General features: G+C 45.8%; 1 protein-coding gene across 7 annotated transcripts in view; it reads left to right on the forward strand.

Moving 5' to 3' along the window:
* The first annotated feature begins 54 nt into the window (after nucleotides 1-54).
* Nucleotides 55-19,572, forward strand: part of OTUD7B (OTU deubiquitinase 7B) — a 44,691-nt gene continuing 25,173 nt past the window's right edge. Inside the window, exon 1 of one of the 7 annotated variants that reach the window (XM_012730039.1) lies at nucleotides 55-204. Coding sequence is in view for 3 of the 7 variants with exons in the window: in XM_012730040.1 (XP_012585494.1) it covers nucleotides 3,154-3,400 (247 nt within the window). In the remaining 4 variants the exon portion in view is untranslated. The other 6 variants (XM_012730035.1, XM_012730040.1, XM_004689570.2 and 3 more) reach the window with 6 other exon arrangements.

Raw genomic sequence — 19,572 nt, forward strand, 5'->3', positions numbered from 1 at the left:
CCCCCGCGCGGCCTGGGCCCCCCGAGCGCGCGGGCCGCCTGGGGCGGCCCTACCTGGTCAGCCAGACTCGCAGGGAGGGGCGGTGTCGTCCTAAGGTGGCTCGTTAGCAGTGCGGGCCGCCTGCTGCCGGGGACGAAGTTGGAACTCGCAGTCGGAAAGGAAAAGAGCGGACGCTCGCTGGCCCCGTCGGCCGCCCGAAGCGGGGTGCGTCCTGCCTGGCGGGGGGCGCGAGCTGGGGTGTGCGCGAGAGCCGGCGAGGCGGGCAGCCCGGGGCTGCAGATGGGGAGGGGTGGCCGACTCCAGGGCAGGATCGTGAACTTCGAAAAAGAAAAGTTGCCATGAACCGATGGAAACTTCAGAAGCCGATGAGTAAGCCGGGGGCTGCGTGATCTCACTTCTCTTCTCCTAATTACTAGGTTAACGGTGTGGCTCGGTCGGGATGGAATGGGATTTGTTTACTGGGCCGGCGTATTTTTAGCCTGTCGGTCTCACCAGGACCCACGCGGAAAGTCTTTTTTCCCCTCTGCCCCGTCTCTGTTTAGGTCGCCTGTGTGCATAACCTAGGTGGCTCCTCGGAGCACAGTACAGATACAGAAATTATGTTGGGAGAAGATGACTGGTGAAATTTTATGTAACACATTGTTGGGGGACTTTTCATGAATGGAAAGGCAGAAATTAGCAAGAGACTGACTTTCAGTTTTCTTGTCTTTTTGTAAGTATGTATAGAAGATGCCTTTTGGAAAATCGTCAATCTTTAAGGACATTTTCAATCTTTGGCTCCTCATACTTAGGAGATCTCGGAGGAGGCTGGATCCCTTTGTCTTTTGAAACCTGTTCTAAGGTGGGGAAGGACCAAGTAAAGAAATGTAGTGGGAAGGCTGTTTGTTCCAAAGGTAGCAAATCCCAAATCCTTCCAAACCACCTTTGACTATTTAACTCAGACATTAAGAAAATGCCCTTCCTGGTGAGAGAGATTACCTTCTTGATGGGCTGGAGTAGGCTGCAGAGAAAACTGCGGGGACTTCTGTAGCGTGCTAGGGAGAGTTGTAAGCAGACTTTGCTGTGCATAACTTACAAATGAACCCATTATAAACAGGTATACTTTTTGTCTTCACTGTTTTTCTGAGCAGTTCTCTTAAAGTTTAGTAGCCAACCTGCTGTGCTGGACTATTGATATTTGGAAGGCTGAACAGAACTGTGAAATGAGTGAAATTGAAGTTGCCCCTCTGGCGGCTGACTACCAGCCTGCTCTAATTTCCACTAGCTGCTCATCATGCCCGAGGGCACCACCCTCAGTAAGTGGCCAGTTACTATGTACTAGGAGATTGCAAACGAATCCAAATATTAGCTCATGCTAAGAATAATTGAGACGGTAAATATGCTGAAAAGATATTCCAAAACTAAAATAGATTATTTTTCGATTTTTTTTCCATTTCAGATTATCAGCACCTTTCTGCTAGTAATTATCCATTAGCATGAATAATTTAGAAATGAGCCGATATCTACTTTGGACACTATACACCCAAGCAGGAAAGAAAGATGGAAGATAGTTCCCCAATTTTTACTGATTCTGTTGCTGCCTGATTTGACTCTGTCCATTTCATTTAATGCTGAAGACTCCTGTGTTGAGAAAACCATGTAAACTTTTGCCACATAAAGGGCCGTCTGCTGACTACAGTCTGCTGACAGTAGTGTGGCGGACCAGTGGTAGAAGCGATAGTTGGAGTTACGTTGCTAGTGGCAACTTGGAAAATTTCCTGAACCTTTTTTTTTTTTTTTTTTTTTTTGGATGGGAGGGGATCCCTATCAAGAAAAGGCTTAATTTGGAGGGTAAAAATCTTATCACAACTCTCCCAGAGTCTGTTTTGTGAGTCGTGAGTCGATTGGCTTCAAGGCTAGTGATCTCTGGTAAATTCTCTTTGTATCTGTATTGAACAAATGCCAGTTTGTATTGAACGATTTCTCATAGCTGAACTATATACATTATTGGGAGAAGAGGTGGGGCTTGAGGGGGTTGAGTGAACTCAAGAATAAGCGTAGGGTGCCCAGCCCGATTCTCAATTCTTAGAAAACTTTGTTTGGAATTTTGAGATTTCAAACCATGTAACTAAGTGTTAACCAGATCTGCTCAAGCTCGAATGGGTGCACGGAATGCTGCTTGTTTTAGAGCTCCTGACTGTGTCAAGCGTGCTAAGGATACTGCCCGAGGACTTGTATGGGAGCACCCCTTCTTTTTACCTCATCAAAGGAAAAATCCTGAAAAAGTCACACTCTGAAGTGTGACTTCTGCAGTGTCTTTCCTTTGGAAACTTGGGAACTGTGGCATCTTCTTGACTTCCCCTGATAAGTATAGACAGCAAAAATCTGTGTAACTGTGATCTGCACGCAGGGCAGTTTTGTCATGAATGCCTGAATTCAGTTGTTGTTTTTTTTAAGTATGCTAGAAGGGAATTGACTTCTTCTTCTTTTTTTTTAAAGTAAGAAATCCCTGCTGAGTGATGATTGAAAACTCTTGTGGATAAAGCAGACTCCAGACTCAAGTGACAGGTTTGGGGGCCATATAAAAGATTGAGACAGGTGTCCTTGCCCTTGGGATGGTGGTGGGGTTGGAGAAAGGTGGCAAGTGGTAAGGCTTATTATAAACTTTGACATTTAGAAAGCAGTATAAAAAGCCAACTTTAGTGTGCTGAAAATGGAGTATGTACAGGCTAGAAAACTTCAAGTAACAGTAAGAATCAGTCAGATAAATTACTGATTTCTAAGTAAAATTTGAAATGGACATGGGAGATGGGATCAGAGGGATGGGCTGTGGCGTTAGATGGGCTTTGGGTAAAATCTCAGTTCTTCTTACTGTTGATGTAGGATGTTTCCTTCTCCATCCTGACTTACAAACTGGGAACACTTAAGCAAGTGAAATAGTCTATGTTAGGCGTGTAAGAAAGATCTGGGCAGAGTATAGAATGTGCAGTGTGCAGTGATGGTATGAATGACTAAGTTGTGTTTGTGGGGGAATAAATGCGTGTGACTGGAGAGAATGTGGTTTGGTCCTCTCCTGGGTAGAGCAGGCAAGAGGGTGGAGGGGACTCCGAGGCCAGACTGTGTTGGGTGTTGATAGACGTGTCAATAGAGTCATTGTAGGGCCTGGAACAAAGGATGGATTTAATGAGGAGCTTCGAGCCTCTGGTCCGGGGAGTCAGGACAGGAGTCAGGCAGGCACCGCACACCGCGGCTCCCGCTGCTCTTCTGGGCAGTTCTGGCCTAAGGAAACAGCCTGGAGACCGGATTGCCGTAGAGGCTTTATGTCCACACGCCCTGTTCGCTGCCGAGCTCAGCGTGTGCCCGTCTCGCATTGACTCCTGTGGCAGTCTGGGCTGGGGCTGGAGTCATTTGAGGCCTCACGGTAAGGACAGTCTGTTGGCTCCCCCTGCGCCATGGGCTGCACTGGTGCAAGCCAGTTTTTGGTTTGAAAGTGCATCACTTTTAAAGCCAGGTTAATTTTAGTGTTCAGGGGTCAAAATGATGATGTTGAACTCAGTTTGCATTTCAAAACCTGCTTTACCTGAAAGTCCTGGGTTAAAGATTTTGCTTTAGAAATCCATAAAAATGGATAATCCATTTGTGGAAACTCAGTGCGTATGTTGTGAAGACCAAGTTCTCCACAGTTCAGCGTGGCCTCGAGCTGTCTGGGAATGACGTTGGTGGTCATCTAGCCTGGTGGGTCCTTGCCGTCTGCCTGAGTCCTAGTTTGTCCGGTTGCTGGAGATGGAGCTTTTCCACAGGGCTAAGGGTTGATAGAGGCTCTTCCAAGTAGCAGCTCTGCCAAAAAGTCTGCCAGGATTTTCCTCCAGTTTGACAATGCGGCCTGTGGAAGAGAAGGTAAGGGACATCAGAGTTGACAGGTTGAAGAGCCTGCGCTCTGGGCCTTGCGCTGTCTGTGACTTGCTTGCCTTCCTCCCTGCCCCTCCCGCCTTCTCGTACTCACTGCTAAAGTCTGTGCTTGTGATGTCATGGGCACAGGATTATTATTTATCTCTTAGGCCAGAAGGCTGTGGTATTTCTCCCATCCAAGTACTAACCAGGCCCGACCCTGCTTAGCTTCCGAGATCAGACGAGATCGGGCGCGTTCAGGGTGGTATGGCCGTAGACAGGCTGTGGTATTTCTGAGCTGGAAATCAGAGGTAGAAAGCTCAGAATCAGTCTGTACACAATTAAGTTTAGAATTATTTTCAACTGTCATTTTAGCATTATGCCTTATTTTCCAGTGTGGTTTTTTTTTTTTAAAGTTATGCCTTATCCCTTTTTTCCTTTAAGAAAATTGTCACTTTAGTCTCTGTTAGGTCCTGTTGGAAGATTAGGAAAAAATGATAATTTTGTGCCCTTGAATTTACAGTCCAGTTGGGAATAAGGGGAAGAGGAAGGAATGACTACCTTTGGAGCCAGACAAATAAAATTTTAAAATGTAAAAGTATACTTCAGTTGCATAACTTGGACGTTATACTGGAGGTATTTTAGAAGACGAGTACTCAGGTAATTATGAGTGATGACACCGAGGATGGTAACTTACCCCAGAGCTTAAACAACGAAGTGGTTCTGGTATGAAGGCTAGGGATGAAAGCAGACGGAAACAAAGTCTCTCATTCTGGAGCCGATAGGGGTCGACCACAGCCTGGAAGCAGGCCTCTGCTTGGGATGTCCTTACAGTGACCCCTGCTGCAAGCAGTGACTATGGGCGGGCGGAGGTGGCCAGGTCTCTTTGGAGCTCTGCTTGTAGGGGTCTTAGCAGCCAGGTTTATGCGCTGAGGTTTTACATGATGGAAAGTTCTGAACCACTGAGGCCTTTTTATCAGGACAGTACCGTGAAGATAGCAGGAAACAGGTTGGCTTAGAGGGAAGGGAGATTTTGACATTTGGCGGTATCAGGTGATGAGGCCTGAACTGGAGCTGTGGGGAGTGGGGCAAGGAGAGGAGAGTGGAGGAGATTGGGGAGGAACTCCTGGAGGGTGGGGAATGGGAGCTGGAGCATGAGCGACCGAGGGAGTGCGACTAGCCTTGGAAGCCTGGGTATCTGAGACATTGGCCAACAAGGATGCTAGGAAGGTGTCATTACCTTTTTTTTTTTTTTAAGATTTATTTATTTATTCATATGGAACTGGGGTACAGGCCAGAGATGCGGAGGGTGAGAGGATTCACCAGAGACAGAGTGGGGAGCAGAACAGGCAGATAGATGATGAAGTACAGTGCTGAGGGGAGCAGCGGGCGGGCCAGGAGAGGTCTGCCGTGCCCTGTGGTCACCTCCAGGGCAGGCGGGGATCAAACTCATGTGGAAGTGGCTTTAGCTTCTTAGTGCTGTGCTTTAACCCACTGCGCCACCAGGGAGAGCCCGGTGTCGTTACCTTTTAAGGGGAATGTGGTGGATTCGGTTTTCGATGTGTTGGATTTCAAGTGGCCATGAGCATCCTAGCGACAGCTGTTTCAGCTAGTGAAGATGAGCCTGAAGGTGGCGTGGAGGTCAGGAGTGAGGGGGCTTGGAAGCTTAGTTCGGCCACCTGTCGCCTAGTGTGGAGCCTCCAAGGCTGAGAGAATGAGTGAGTGCTGAGGGCCAGAGCGGGTACAGGAGCGGAAGGCCAGACTGCAGCACGGCAGCCCCCACTCTTCTCCAGCCCTCAGGCCATCCTGTCCTTCTCTTTTCCTCGATTCTAGACCTGTTTTCTGCTCCTCTGCTCCTCACTCCGGCAGGTAACCCTTACCCTGTAAGCACTGTGCTAGGCACGGAGGAAATGGGGGAGTCAGGTGAGGTCTCTTCCTACAAGGAGCTTGTGGGTCTAGTGGGATGAGGCAGGTTGATCTTCCTGGAATGATGGACAGAGCTGCTGCCACTGCCGCAGAAGAATGTGGAGCGGGAGGGGGTGCGGCCTCCCAGCCAGTTCTGCTCTGGAAATGCAGAGGTTGGAAAGTGCCTCAGAGGAGATGACATTTGAGCTCAGTCTTGAAAGATGAGTTCAGGATACACCCTACAGATGACAGAGAAAAGTGCACTTCAGTCTGAGGCAACAGCATGAAACAAAGCTTAAAGGAACTAAACAACCAGAGTTCTGCAGGTAACTTCTCAGTGGTCAGCATAGGTGGAGGAGGGTGGGAGGGCAGGAAAGCGGCCAGAGGAGCAGATGAGGCCTGGGGCAGCTTTGCTTGCACTGCAGCAAATGGTGAGCCCTGTTGGCTTTACCGCATCCTCTGGAAAGATGGTTTTGTGGATGGTGCGTAGAATGTGTTGGAAAGGTACAAAGTATAGAGCTTTTCAAAATGATTTTATTATGGTTAGCAGTGTAATACTTTTGTTTTGAGGAGACATGTTTGAGGCGCATCCTGGAATCAGAACTAGAGGATTGTTGTGTTTTCTTAGGCCCCCACTCATTTTCAAATCTCAGGGCCACCAAAGCAGTTTAGTGATAGTGTGTTCAGGAAGTCAGTCTTCAGGGGCTGGTGATTAATAAATGTTTTTCATCTAATTTCCTTTTAGATTTTGTTCTTTTTGGTCTCTAGCCGGTGCCAGAAGACAGAGGGGCTGCTGGCGCTTCCATTCCGTGGAGTGAGCAGTGGCTTTTCCCCAGGGCTGCCTGAAGGAGATGTGTCTGAGAGTGTCTTGGGGAGTAGAGATGTTTGCCCTGGGTCAGTTGGGTGTCCTGGACTGAAGTGAATAAGATATTAGGATTCTTCAGCTGCAATGATTCAGATGTAGGAGAGTGTCAAAGTATTTGTTTTATTGAGCATTAAAATGTATTTATCGCTCCTCCTAATTTCAAGTTGTTTTTTTTTTTTTAAACTTTGTTTTTAGGTTGTACCCATGAAACTTTCATTAAAAGAAATAGTCTGTGATAAATTGGGCACAGGCAAAAAGTTTATTTATCAAAAATACAAGATTTCTCATTTATTTTGACTCTAAGTATTTTTTTCCCTTTGTTTTAAATTTCATTGAATTTTCATGAAGGGAAATTGTCAGGGTTTAAAGTGTTGTTTGAGGGTTTGGGTTTTGTGTTTTAAGCCATTTTTGCTGGGGAAGAACAGAGTAGGCTAGAGAACATCTTAGAGGTCCTTTGATGCCTCTGAGGAAAGCTGGGACTTAAAGGAAGGCTGAGGAAGGAAGCCACCCTCAGACTTAACTCAGCTGTGTTCTTTCACTAGGCTCTGTCAACATCTTCTCCAGAGAAGGGCCTTGGTTTGGAAACTGTCCACTTTAGCGGAGCTGCCAATTCTTAATTCTTTCTCAAGTGGGCAAGGGTACATTTTGTTTTTGTTTGTGAGTGTTTGGGGGAGGAGAGAGGAGAAAGGAGGCACAGAATAGCCACTTACAGAGAGTCTTTATCTGAATTCCTCTGTAACTGGAGGTTTCCTTGGCTTTGTTTGGGGGCAATGACTGGGTTACAGGCATGTGTGTTATGTGGGCAGGTGCTTCTCACTCCCTCGGATCTGACTGAGGAGGGCTGTGAAAGCTTCCTCCAGCTTGGTGGTGTTTGTCAGCCCCAGGTGAGGGAAGGTGGGGAGCCCAGGCCCTGCTGCTCACCTGTGTGAGGGAGGGTCTGAAGGTTGGCTTCAGTGTGAAACTGAACTTAAGCCAGTATCCCCAGAAGCGCAGGAGAACCATTCTGTTCTTGACATTCTTTTCGTGTGCGGGACTCCAGCTGCCCAGCCTTTCCTTAGCTGAACATTTTTGAATAATGACATAGTTTAAATACTAGAGAAGACCAGGTTAAAAAAAAGCCCTAACTCAAGTTTAAGCCCACAGCATAGCTTTTCAGTGGAAGTGGACATTGTGTCGTTTGTTTAAGAGCTCTTGCTCGCTTAGGTGTAAAATTGTTAGATGGCGCTAACGCCTGACCCAGCATCATTCCTCCTTTTCTGAGGAAATGACTACTGGCCTGACTTGCTTTGTATCATTCTATTTCGTGTCCATGCTGTTTTATTCTTAACCTACTGTAGAGACATAGAATGTACTTTGTCTTCTGACCTCCCCTGAAGAGAATGGTACTGAGTGTGTCCTGAGTGTGCCTCTCTCGTGCATTTAGTCATCTGAGCCTTTTCCTTACTTGCCCTCTTAAAAAATCCTACCCATCAAGAAACCATGTCTTCCATGGCAACTTTCCTGGGTTTTTTTGCCCTTCAACAGAATATGACCTTCCCCACTTCAGATCGTCACCTTCGGTACCTGGCTGCTGGTGGTTGTATATTCTGGCACTTTAGTTTATTTGTACCTCTGGCATGTCCTCTTTGACTATACTGTAATAAGCTCCTTGAAAGCATATATAAGTAGTTTCTTATCTTTGTATCCCTTGTGGCCATGGTCACTTCTAGGTAATCACTAGTGATCACTTGTGACAAGTAGTTAGATCCATGAGTAAAAAATGAAGATAGACCTTTTCTGTAGTGAACTGTTGGTTTAGTTTTGAGCATAATAATGGCTCCATGAGAAATAAAGTGTATAGAGAAAGTCAACCTGAAAATTATAAGAAAATACATATAATTGGTGAGTGCAGTCAGGACCAGCTTCCTGCAGGAGATGAGAGCAGATGCTGAGAACGAAATGGGAATTGATTGGTGATATCACCCTGAGGAGGAAAGTCCAGGGTTGATTCTGGTGGCGTGGAGGCCAGTGCTTCCGCACTATCAGATTCTGCTGCTGTCATCAAGGTCTTGACACTGTCACTGGAATTGGGATGTCAGTGTTGGGAAAAAGCAGCCTTTACCTGTTCAGTTAGTAAACAGTGCTGGGAACCAGGGGTCTTAGGTCCTTACAGGTTAAAGCCTAATACAGCAGACAGACAGACAGACAGACACACACACACACACACACGTTCACATACTTTTTAAAAAAATAATATAATAGTTTATTTTTACATCATTTTGTGCCTTTTTCCATCTGAGTATGTTCACATGCTTTGAATGGCACCATCCTTTTTTATTGATGAGACCAAACTATTTCATCAGAATATTTGAAGCTTTTAATTCTGGAATATAAGGTCCCAGTGCCACATTATTTTGGCCTCTCAGAAGCTCTTCCCTTCCCCACCACAAAAAAAAAAAAATACTAAATTGAACTACATGAAATTACCATTTTGTTGCAGCCAAAAGATCAGCAGTTCCCTATGGCCAGCTACGAGATCTTGATTCCTCTGGGTTCTGAGCATTGTCATAACCGTTGATTTTAAAATGGCTAGTCCCAAGTCCAGTCGTCATTCTAAAATGCTTGTCTGATCTTTCATTTGCAGCCTGTTTCCTTTTATAGTTACCTGTAACTCAGTTTTGATATAATGTGTTATTTCTCAGCACAGTTAGTGTGTTTGGGGAGGCTGCGGGAGTGTGTGGGCATCTTGGTCAGGTGGCTGGACTCTGGAGGTGAACACAGGGAGAGGAACCTGTTATTGTCATTAGTTGTAATTGGCAGAGTTGGCTGTAATAAACTTATAGTTTTTTTTTTTTGAGTAAATGGCTCCCCCCAACCCTTTCCTGACTCCACCCTAGTTATGCTAAGGGGAAAAACCATGAAGAGAAAATTGCTTGTGGCCTTTGATTTTATTTGGAGACTCAGCAGGGAAGAGAGCAAGAGTCCTCCTGGCACAGACTCTTACCTTCTCTGAACAGTCCTTTGGGTGATGGAAGTGGGGCTGGTAAGAGAGGAGTTAGCAGGAGTTAGCAGGTGTGATAGAATAACAGGAGTGGAAGTAGGGATAGAAAAGGGAATATGTGTAAGCATTTAAAGAAGCCCTGTTTCCTTCATCCTTCAAGACCTAGCTTAAGATTCTTTATACACCTTGTATCTTAACTATCTTAAAGTCATATCCAGGCTGTATACCTGCTTGGAAAACATCATGTGTAGAATTCAACTTTGGAAACAGCAGTTTTGTGCTCTAAAATAGTTTCTTGAAAAGTCAGGGTCATTTAAAATGAGTTGGTGTACAACTGCCCTTTGAATGATTAATAACTGACTATCAAAGGAAAAGAAAAAGCTAATTTGTTGGACTTCAGTGTTAGTACGTGTTGAGTTACGTCAGATAGTCCCGCGTGAAGACCTGACTTAAGACAGGGGCAAATGCAGCCACTAATCAGACTTTGAGACTCAAGTTCTCGTCTGTGGTGAAACGTTGCCTGCTCCTGAAAGTTTCTTTGTGAGCATTTGCTCTTGTTTTCTTTGAGTTGGGAACTCTGGCGGCCTAGTGTTGGCTCTTCATTTTCTGAGATATTTTATCAGCGCCGAGGGTGAGAATACCTGCAGGGCAGCGTACACCGGCCCTGTGGTTTCCGCGCCAGTGATGGAGCCTTTCCGGTGCGGGCTCCGAGTGCTCAGCATAGGATTTGAGAGTTAGGTGCGAGATTGCTGCATCCCAGCTTCTCAGTGGCCTAAAATAAAGTGTAGCTATTTGGTACAAGGTGACCTCTCTTCTCAACGACATTACATTCCCTCTCTTTCACGTAATCTGCAATTTTTCATAACATACGTTCCAGTTCGTTATGGAAATTAAGATTAAAGAAACCACCGATGCTAATTCCCTTTGATGTTTGCTGCCTGGTTGAGACTCTAAATTCCTTTCTACCAAACACCTATTGTGTACTGGAATTTGAACAAGATGCTCTAAGGAGATGCCAAGGAAATGTTACTCAGTAAATAAATTAAACCAGGAGTAGTTAAGTGCCCTTTGGGAGTTTACAGTCTGGGCTAAGTAGGCATCGTGATGTACATACACAACAGATAAAGAAATGTGGGCGACAGGCTGTGGGTGGTAGGCAGCTGCCTGCTGCGCAGCTTAACCCGCAAAGGGCATTTGTGAATTGTCGCCACTTTCCAGGTGAGAAAAATGAGGCCCAGAAAAATCGACCGGCTTGACCAAGATGATGGTTACCATCAGCAGCTATTTTACTGGCTCTTAGCTGTCTGAAAGTTTTGCCTTGGCCATAGGAGAGTCCGCGTCCTCAAGGGCTTAGTCTGTGATGAAGATTGAATATTTACATAAACAGTGGTCACGAGTGCCACTGTGCAGAGACGGGAGTCAGCTGTTTGCACTGTAGAGGGAGTAGGTAACTACCTGTGCAGGTAACTACCTGTGCTCATCTGGGCTTCCGAGAACCAGGGAGACTAGAGAGGGGAGACTTTGGAGACCACCGTGAACTGAACCCCCGTTGTTGTAGGGACTGCGCCAGCCGGCAGGTGGAAGCACCGTGTCAACCCAGGAGCGCAATGAGGTCAGGTTGTAGAATTTGGTAGATTGGAGAGGGCTGTCAGTCTCTGGAAAACTGATTCAGCTGCGTGGTGCAAAATAGAGGGCAAGACCAGTTGGAAAACTGTTAGAATAGTCCCCGGAAAGAGTCTTTGAAGGATGTTGGTGGTGGAAAAAGGCGAAAGAGATTCGGGTAATTTGAAGATAAATATCAATAGATAGAATTTGGTTGTTCTTCTGTGGGAAGAGAATAGAAAAGAACAATGCACGTGTTTTCAGTCTGGGCGCTGTCGTGCTCGTGGACTGGGTTTGACTGGTCTCTGGTACATTGACTGTGAAGGGCTGCCTGGTGGGAACCTCTAAAAAGCACTGGGGCTCGCCCAGCATTCTCCACTCACCTGAGTACAGGGCGTTTTCAAGTGCCTGGTCTGTCTGCATGCCTCAGAGGCGGCGCTTGGGGTACAGCTCTTCTGAGTGTGTTGGGCCTTTGGCTCTATCATGTTGCTTATGTGAAGGTGCCTAGTGGTTAGAAACAGAGCAGAGGCCTGGGAAGTGGGAAGTCATGGACCACGGTATGGTGAGGTTTAACCACAAGACGTTTCAGTTCTGCCTGGGTTTTTCTTACGTGCACCTGTCAGGACCCTAACAGCAGTGTCCCGGCTTTCTTAGAACTCCCTCTTCTGAGATTGAATTCTTCACCGTCAAAGTTTCCTTCAGATTTTGAGTTTAAACGCATCTTCTCTCTAATTCCTGATTTTGAGGATGAAAGTAGTGCCCACCCCCCACCCCCTTGTAGATGGGGACTGCTTTGGTTACAAATTGAATGTGAAGTACTTTCAAAGGTCCCATTCGTCTTGAGAGTAAAGCGGGGGAATGTTTTTGACCCAGATCTTCCAAGCGTATTTACCCGGTCAGCAGCGAGAACAAGTGACTTACTTAGGTCTCATTACCTGAAGAGGACACTAAATACTGTGAATCGACGGAGTGTTTTTGCTAATGGAGGGTTTTAGAGAACTGAAAAGCCTTCTAAAAAGTCCTTTATATTCGGTTTTAAAATATGCAGTCAGGTATATGTTGTGAATCAGTCTCACTCCTGTTTCTTTTCTTTTCTGTTAGCTTTGCTTTTTTGCCAAGCTTTTAGCTATGTGGTAACAGGTACCTGAAGACTTAAAATAGCATTTTCTGGGCCAACTAACATTTATTTATGTATCTGCTATAAGGGTCTGGCACTGTTATTTAATTTTGTATGCCAAGATGAGATATTCCTAAGACTAGTTTCTTAGTAGTAAACATCTTATGATGTGCAGTTTTTACAGTACTTAGCCATTTTTTTTTTAAGATTTATTTATTTGTGCATACAGAACTGGGGTACAGGCCAGAGGCTCGGGGCGGGGGGAGAGGCCTCACCAGAGACAGAGTGGGGAACAGAACCGGCAGATCGACGAAGTACACTGCTGAGGGGAGCAGCAGGCGGGTCAGGAGAGGTCTGCCTCGCCATGTGGTCACCTCCGGGGCAGGCTGGAATCGAACTCATGCGGAAGTGGTTTCAGCTTCTTAGTGCTGTGCTTTAACCTGCTGCGCCACCAGGGAGGGCCAGTACTTAGCCATTTTAATCTTTGCCACCATTCTTGTGTTATAAATTCTGACCTGATTGCAGAGTAAAGAGAAGAAACCTTTGTCCTGAGTTCCACTAAGTACTTTCTATATCACCTCACTTAATACTCAAGACAATTTCATAAGATAGTCTTCTTTCTTTTCTTTTCTTTTTTTTTTTTTAAGATTTATTTATTTACGCACAGAACTGGGGTATAGACCAGAGGTGCAGAGGCGGTGAGAGGATTCACCAGAGAGGGGAGCAGAACAGGTAGAGTGACAAAGTACACTGCTGAGGGGAGCAGCAGGGAGACAGCTGTGCCCTGTGGGTCACCTTCCTGGCCGGGGATTAAACTGGTGCTAAAGTGGCTGTGATTAGCTTCGTAGTGCTGCGCTTTAACCTGTTGTGCCACCAGGGAGGGGCCTTCATAAGATATCCTTATACCTATTTATAGATTAATTCATTTAAGATATTTAGGCACTGTTTAAGGAGCTAAGGCTATCATAGTAAATATCAGATGAGTTCCCTGCTAAGGCAGAGAGAACTGAAGTAATTTATCTAAGTCACACAGCATGAAAGTGACAGAGCTGAGATTTAGATTTGCTGGAATATCTCCTTATTAAAATGGATAGAACCCCCAGTATTTCTGTTAAAATGGCTCTTAATGAATTTAGAAGAGGGTCTTGGTGCTGACAAGCACACCTGCCCAAAATGCTGTTCCTCCCCTCCCCTTCCCTCCTCATCCCCCCCAACCCCCCATACCTGGGTATAAACTGGACATTGTGACCTGCTTTGGCATTTGGATGTGTTTGTGCTTTGAGGACTGGGAAGAATTCTGTTTGTGCCTTTGGCTTCCAGAGTGTTCCTTGCCTACTTGCAAATTTTCTCTTGGAGTACAACGGTGAGTAATATGTTGCTAACATTGTAATGTGGCCATGTCAGTTGGAATATTTTCTTTCTTTTTAAAAAATTATTATTTACGTCATTCTTCATTTTGTGCATTTTCTCTTCTTGGTTGTAATCGCATGGACTTCCCTCCACCAGTTCACTCGTGCGCCATCACCATAGTCCCGTGTGTTCTTCCTGCCTCAGTTTTGATCCTGTTCCCTTCTCCACCCCTGTGTCTATAAAGTTTCTCTGCTTTATAGTTGTTCGTTGATTTTCATTTTTACTTTATCACAATTGCTCTTTTTCCCCCGGTCTCTTATGTTTCTGCTATAAGTGAAACCATCCGGTGTTTTTTTTTTTCCCCTTTCTGGCTTATTTCACTAAGCATGATCCCTTCCTATTTTCTTACTCTCTCAGTTCTGTGTGATGAGTTTGTGAATGGGGACTTTGGGTCAAACTTACTTCTGCGTTTCATGCAGAGGACTAGGAAGAATAGTAAAATCCATTTTCTTCTGCTTTGCTGAAATTCAGTTTTGTTAACATTCTAGTTTTACCCCTTAACTCCTGTGACCGAAAAGTATTTGTTTTAGATTATGGCCATGTTCCTTATCTGGTGGGAGCGGTGTTAACCCTACAGTTAGGATCTTAAGAAGAGGCACAAGGGGTCTTGTGAGCGTTTCCTAGTAGAAAGCATTAAAAGGACTTGTGATTGAGAGCGAGTAGTTGAGTCCCAGTAGGACCTGGGTTCTGTTGCAGTCTAAGGACTAATTAGGTGGAATTAGACTTGCAGGTGTTAAATTTGGAAATCTGGTAGTATTTGGACATAGCGGTTGAGTTTAGTGAGATGATATATATGGCTATGTCTGGCCCAGAGAGTAAGAGTAAGCGAGCAGTGTTTACCCAGACTGCTTCAGAAGCCTTTACAGTCGACTTCTGATCATTGCCATTCTTGGAGAAGAGGGGCGACCTTAATAGCCCAAAAGAGCAAATTCAATACATTTTGAAAAATGTCCTCTTCATTTTCTTTCTCTGGGGTCTGGCACGTAGCTAACCTTTGTTGTACAAGGGAGTTAGCGGATAGATGTCTTGGTGTTTTCTCTGCAGTCAGCCCACTAAGTGAACTTCTAGAAAGCACGGGTAGGCTTCTTGGTTCAGGCCCCCTCGCTTTGTACATCGCCCTCACGGAGGGGTCCTCGGCATGCTTGTTGAATAAGTGATTCGTGAGGCGGAGGTGTCTCAGGAGAAGCACATGACGTGACGTGAAGGGGTGCTGCTGAGCTGGTGGCGACGCCCCGAGAGGCGTGCGGCTTTCCTGTAAGTGAGCACAGGAGTGTGTGGGGCGGGGGGCTGCTGCCTGCCACTGCGGGTGTCACACTTTTGGACGGCGGTCTTTGCTGCCAGTTGGTGCCTTATCTTCTCTTGGTTTTTATTTTACGCTTTGGTCTGTTTGAATTTAGTTATTGCTGTTTGATTACTTAATAGTGACTGATAAAGTATATACTGGCTTCGAAGTAGCAATAGAAACGCCTGTCCCTGCGCCACATAATTTTATCCTATTCTCTTGCTACACACGTGAGGCCTGAGGGATATAGTGTAAAATATACTGTAGAATCCAGTTTCTATCCTTTTTTTTTTTTTTTAAAGATTTACTTATACTTGCAGAACTGGGGTACAGGCCAGAGGTGGGGTGGGTGAGAGGATTCACCAGAGACAGAGTGGGGAGCAGAAAAAAGAGGGTCCACTGAAATACCCCGCTGAGGGGAGCAGTGGGCTGGGTCAGGAGAGGTCTGCCACGCCCTGTGTCAGGGATCGAACTCGTGCTATAGTGGCTTTGGAGAGCTTCATAATGTGGTGCTCTAACCTGTTGCACCACCAGGGAAGGCCCCCATTTTCTGTCTTTAATAGTGATGAGCAAAATAAAATGACTGGACCTGAGCTGCCTTCGTGACTTTCTTTGTAGATGATTTCCCTTAATGTGATTTGCTCTTAGTTACCTTTCCTAGGTTCACTCTTCTGTGTACACTTCGCAAAGTAAGAAGTAACTGGGTGACGGAAGGAAAGCTTTTTTTAGGTAGATCCATAAGGAGAACTGAGGGTTACTCATAGATGGGAGTCGGGCAAGATGCCTGGGGGCTGCGAGGGCGTCTCCAGGTTTACTCCGGATCACCCCCAGCTCTGTGCTGCGGCATCGCAGAACCTCGCTCGCCTGGTTCCAGCGCCTTCCTCTGTGACTGGGGCATGGGGTGAAGTGATGGCTGATGTCCTAGTTTTAAAGTCTGTAATTCTAAAGTGCAAAAATAAGGAAAATAGACAGCCTTTCCATATCTCACCACCAACCTTGCTCCACATAGGACTCGTGTGAAGTGTTCATTATTTAAACAAATAGAAATTGTATAATCTGCAATCCTGGTAGACTAGATTTGTCAGATTGCATTATATGCCCATAACTAGTTTTATGTGGGTAAGTATAAAAGGTTTGGTTGCTTTTAAAAAAGCATTTACTACCACAAAAGCCATAACCTGGATGAGTAAAAGAACGAAATAATGCTCAGCGTATCCTGAGTTAGAGTTTCTGTTTCTTAACTCCAGCCTGGAAATAGGAATGTGTGTGTGGCTTGGGGCTGGTGTGGGTGGAGAGGATAGTGGTGGCCAGCGTGACAGCGTGGACAACCTTGGATAGTATTTTTCAATGCAAAATGTTGAATTCATTAGCCTGTGGATTTTCAGTGACTAGGCTGATTTGATTTCTCTGAACATCCCTGTAGAAGTGAAAGGAACCCTCTATTCAGATTCAGAATACCAAGTCCACGCTTCTTGTTGGGTCTGGATGTCATTTATGCTTTATGAACTTTTCAACAGGTATGTGTTTTTCATTGGAAAAGAGATTTAAAAAAAAAGGCCCTAATACTATTTAATTTTAAAGATATTAAATAAGACAGTGCTGATGAAAATGCTTTTGAAAATGAGAAGTTACAGCAAAAAAGCTACCAGACAGCTGTGCAAATGTACTTGTCCATATAGACTTTGATTATACACATATATGGGGTACATGATGACATTTGAGACCAGCAAACAGCTCACAAGTGTGTGGATGACTCAATTCTGCCACATATGGACTTTTAAGGACAGTTTAGAACCACAGATACTTGTTAGCTAGTTACTGTGTGTCAAGTAATGTGTTAGGCCTGTTTAGAATTTTAAAAAGTATAAAAGAAAGGTGTCACGGATCTTAATTCTCATCTGAAATGTAGCTTGCGCTTCAGCTTGATGAGCTCGTCATATACAATTTCCTTAACCTGTCCAGGGAAGCTGGTCGCGCCTAAACACCCTTTTCTTTTCCACTGGGTATGCTGCCATGTAAATTTTCCCACCAGACTGAGTCCCCGAGAGAGGGACCGTCGCTTCTTTCCTTTATGTGCATCCCCAGGCCTCAGACATCACCTGCTAGCCTGGTCCATGGTGGACCCAACTTGGTAGATTTTGAATGGATGAGATAGTCCAATGGGAGCTGTAAGTCGTGAGTGCCAGGCCGCGTATGAGCAAGTGCCAGTGCATGGCTCCCATGCTGGTCGACAGGAGTTCAGGTGAGCTTCAGAAGCGACCAGGAAAGAGGGACCTATGGAGCAGGGAGATGGAGAATCTGCATAATAATAGGAACACAAAGGATCTGTCATTGAGCTAAATTATTTAACTTCATCAAAGGCACATTTCTTTTTCAAATTGTTTGAGGCTTTTTAAGAAAAAAAGACTTATTTATGCATACAGACCTGGGGTACAGGTCAGAGGTGCGGAGGGTGAGAGGGTTCCCCAGAGACAGAGTAGGGAGCAGAACAGGCAGATGGACGCAAACACTGCTGAGGGGGCGCAAACACTGCTGAGGGGGCGGCAGGGAGACGGGAGTCTGCCGCCCTGGGGCCCTCCCTGGCCGGGGATGAACCTGTGCTGCAGCGGCTGGTGACAGCTTCACAGTGCTGCGCTTTGACCCGCTGTGCCACCAGGGCGACCCAAATTGTTTCAAAGAAATTAGTAGTTAAAATGTTGGAGGAAGTTAAAAGTCGGAGAAATTTACAGTGTGTTCCAGAGTTTTCCTAGGAAGAGCTAATTGCAGATAGTACAATTACTGATTTCCCCCCCATCTGCTATTTCTTCCCTTGACTAGAAGCTCTGAGCTGGACTGAGAAGTGGCCGGCGAGGAGACAAAGTTGTCAGTTCCTGAACGTTTGGGGGTTCATTCCACAGGTTAGCGTGGCTTGCTTGCCTGCAGCCTCTCCCATTTATGGTGTTTTGTTTTTATCCTCTCATGTCAAAAGTTTAGTGATCAGAATCTTCAGTGGCTCCAGTAGAACTTTAGTTTTCATAGACCACTCATTTAAAAGTTGAATTTCTTGAGAACTAAACCGTGGACTGTCACTTGCTCTACTTGAAAGGAAAAAGCAAAACATGGAGTATGGCAAATAGACCTACTGCTCAGGATCTAAAAAAAATAAACATGATTTCTGTTTCTACTCAAGTTGCTGCTGTTGTGTCAATATTATAATCATAGATTTTCTCTATAACTCTTTGCCCTTATTTTGCTAAAGTTTGCTTCAAATTTTTAAATGTCCCTAATAACCAATCCAAAGAGCCCATTATCAGAATAACAAGGGCTGGCTCCTAGGAGCTCTCTGAACGCTCCAATCCGTCAGTACTTGGCTGTGAGTGGTCTCTTAGAAGTTAGCTTTCTCTTTGGAGGCCTGATGCAAAACTAAAACTCTTGGGGAAGAAAAGTTAAATCTTGCCCTGACTAGTGTTGGTGACGAAGCCATGTGACAGTTCTTGAGTCTTCACAGGTGTATGTCTGCTGCACTTGGCGAACAGATCCATTGGGGGGAGGAGTGAGGTGTGTGGTTGGGTTGAGTTTTTTCCCCTCAGGCTTGGTTTAGAGGGAGGAAGTGGTAATACCTGAGTATACACTAGACTCAAAACCAGCCAGCATTGTGCAGTGGGTGGGAAGAGAGGTAAAGATTCCTTCCAGTTGTCCATAAAAACAAAAAAGACCACATGTAAGAGTTTTGCGTTGTACAAAGAGTATTATAAAATCTTTGGAGTAGGATGGGGAGTACTGACAATAAAGATACTTGAATTTCAGAAAGATGTGTGAAGTTGCTGTTCCTGGAGACTTGGAAATGGATGAGCTGCTTCGCTTTGCTCCTACACCTGGGAGAGGACAGACATTTTCCTCTTGCTGTTATTTTGAGAACCCACATAGTGGAAGGTACCTTTAAGTGAACCCTTTTCTTGAAGGTGCGAGAACAGGAAAAACTGGGGTGGCAATGAGAAACTGGCTACTGTGTGTGTGTTGCACCGTGGAAATGGCGCTGGGATTTGGAGGGGCTGCTTGGGAGTAGAGTTAAGGAAAGATGGGGGCTGTGCTGGCACTGGGAGCTAGGTGGGGTGGGGAAGGGAGTTAGGCGGAAAGAAGGCGATGGAAGCCTTATTGTGTGCTAAGTGCTGCCCTGGAGGCTCTTCACTCTGACACCAGAGACCCTGGGGGAGGGGCTCCTGTGCTTGGCCCAGTGCACTGCTTTCCTGCCTTTCATTTCCATGACCTTGGCCCCTCCAGGCTGGTGGCCCCCACTGGGGGTCTTGCCTACCTACTGGGGCTCCCCTACCACTCCACCCTAGGGCTGTGTGCCCTGGGCACCGGGACCAGCTCCTGCATGGAGCCTTCTCCAGCCGCAGGAAGCTTCTAGGCCTGGGCTTAGGCTTCGGCCTTCTGTGCCTGGAGCAGCAAATGGACCAGGTGCAGGAAGTTTCTAGGCCTGGGGGTTCCACGGGGAGTGGACCAGGTGCGAGCTGTGAGCTGATTGGTAAATGGTCCAATCAGCTGCGGATGGAAAGGGGTCC

Source organism: Condylura cristata, unplaced genomic scaffold (genome assembly GCF_000260355.1).
Source record: "Condylura cristata isolate star-nosed mole 26May11 unplaced genomic scaffold, ConCri1.0 scaffold00026, whole genome shotgun sequence".
In the NCBI taxonomy this organism is placed as follows: Eukaryota; Metazoa; Chordata; class Mammalia; order Eulipotyphla; family Talpidae; genus Condylura; species Condylura cristata.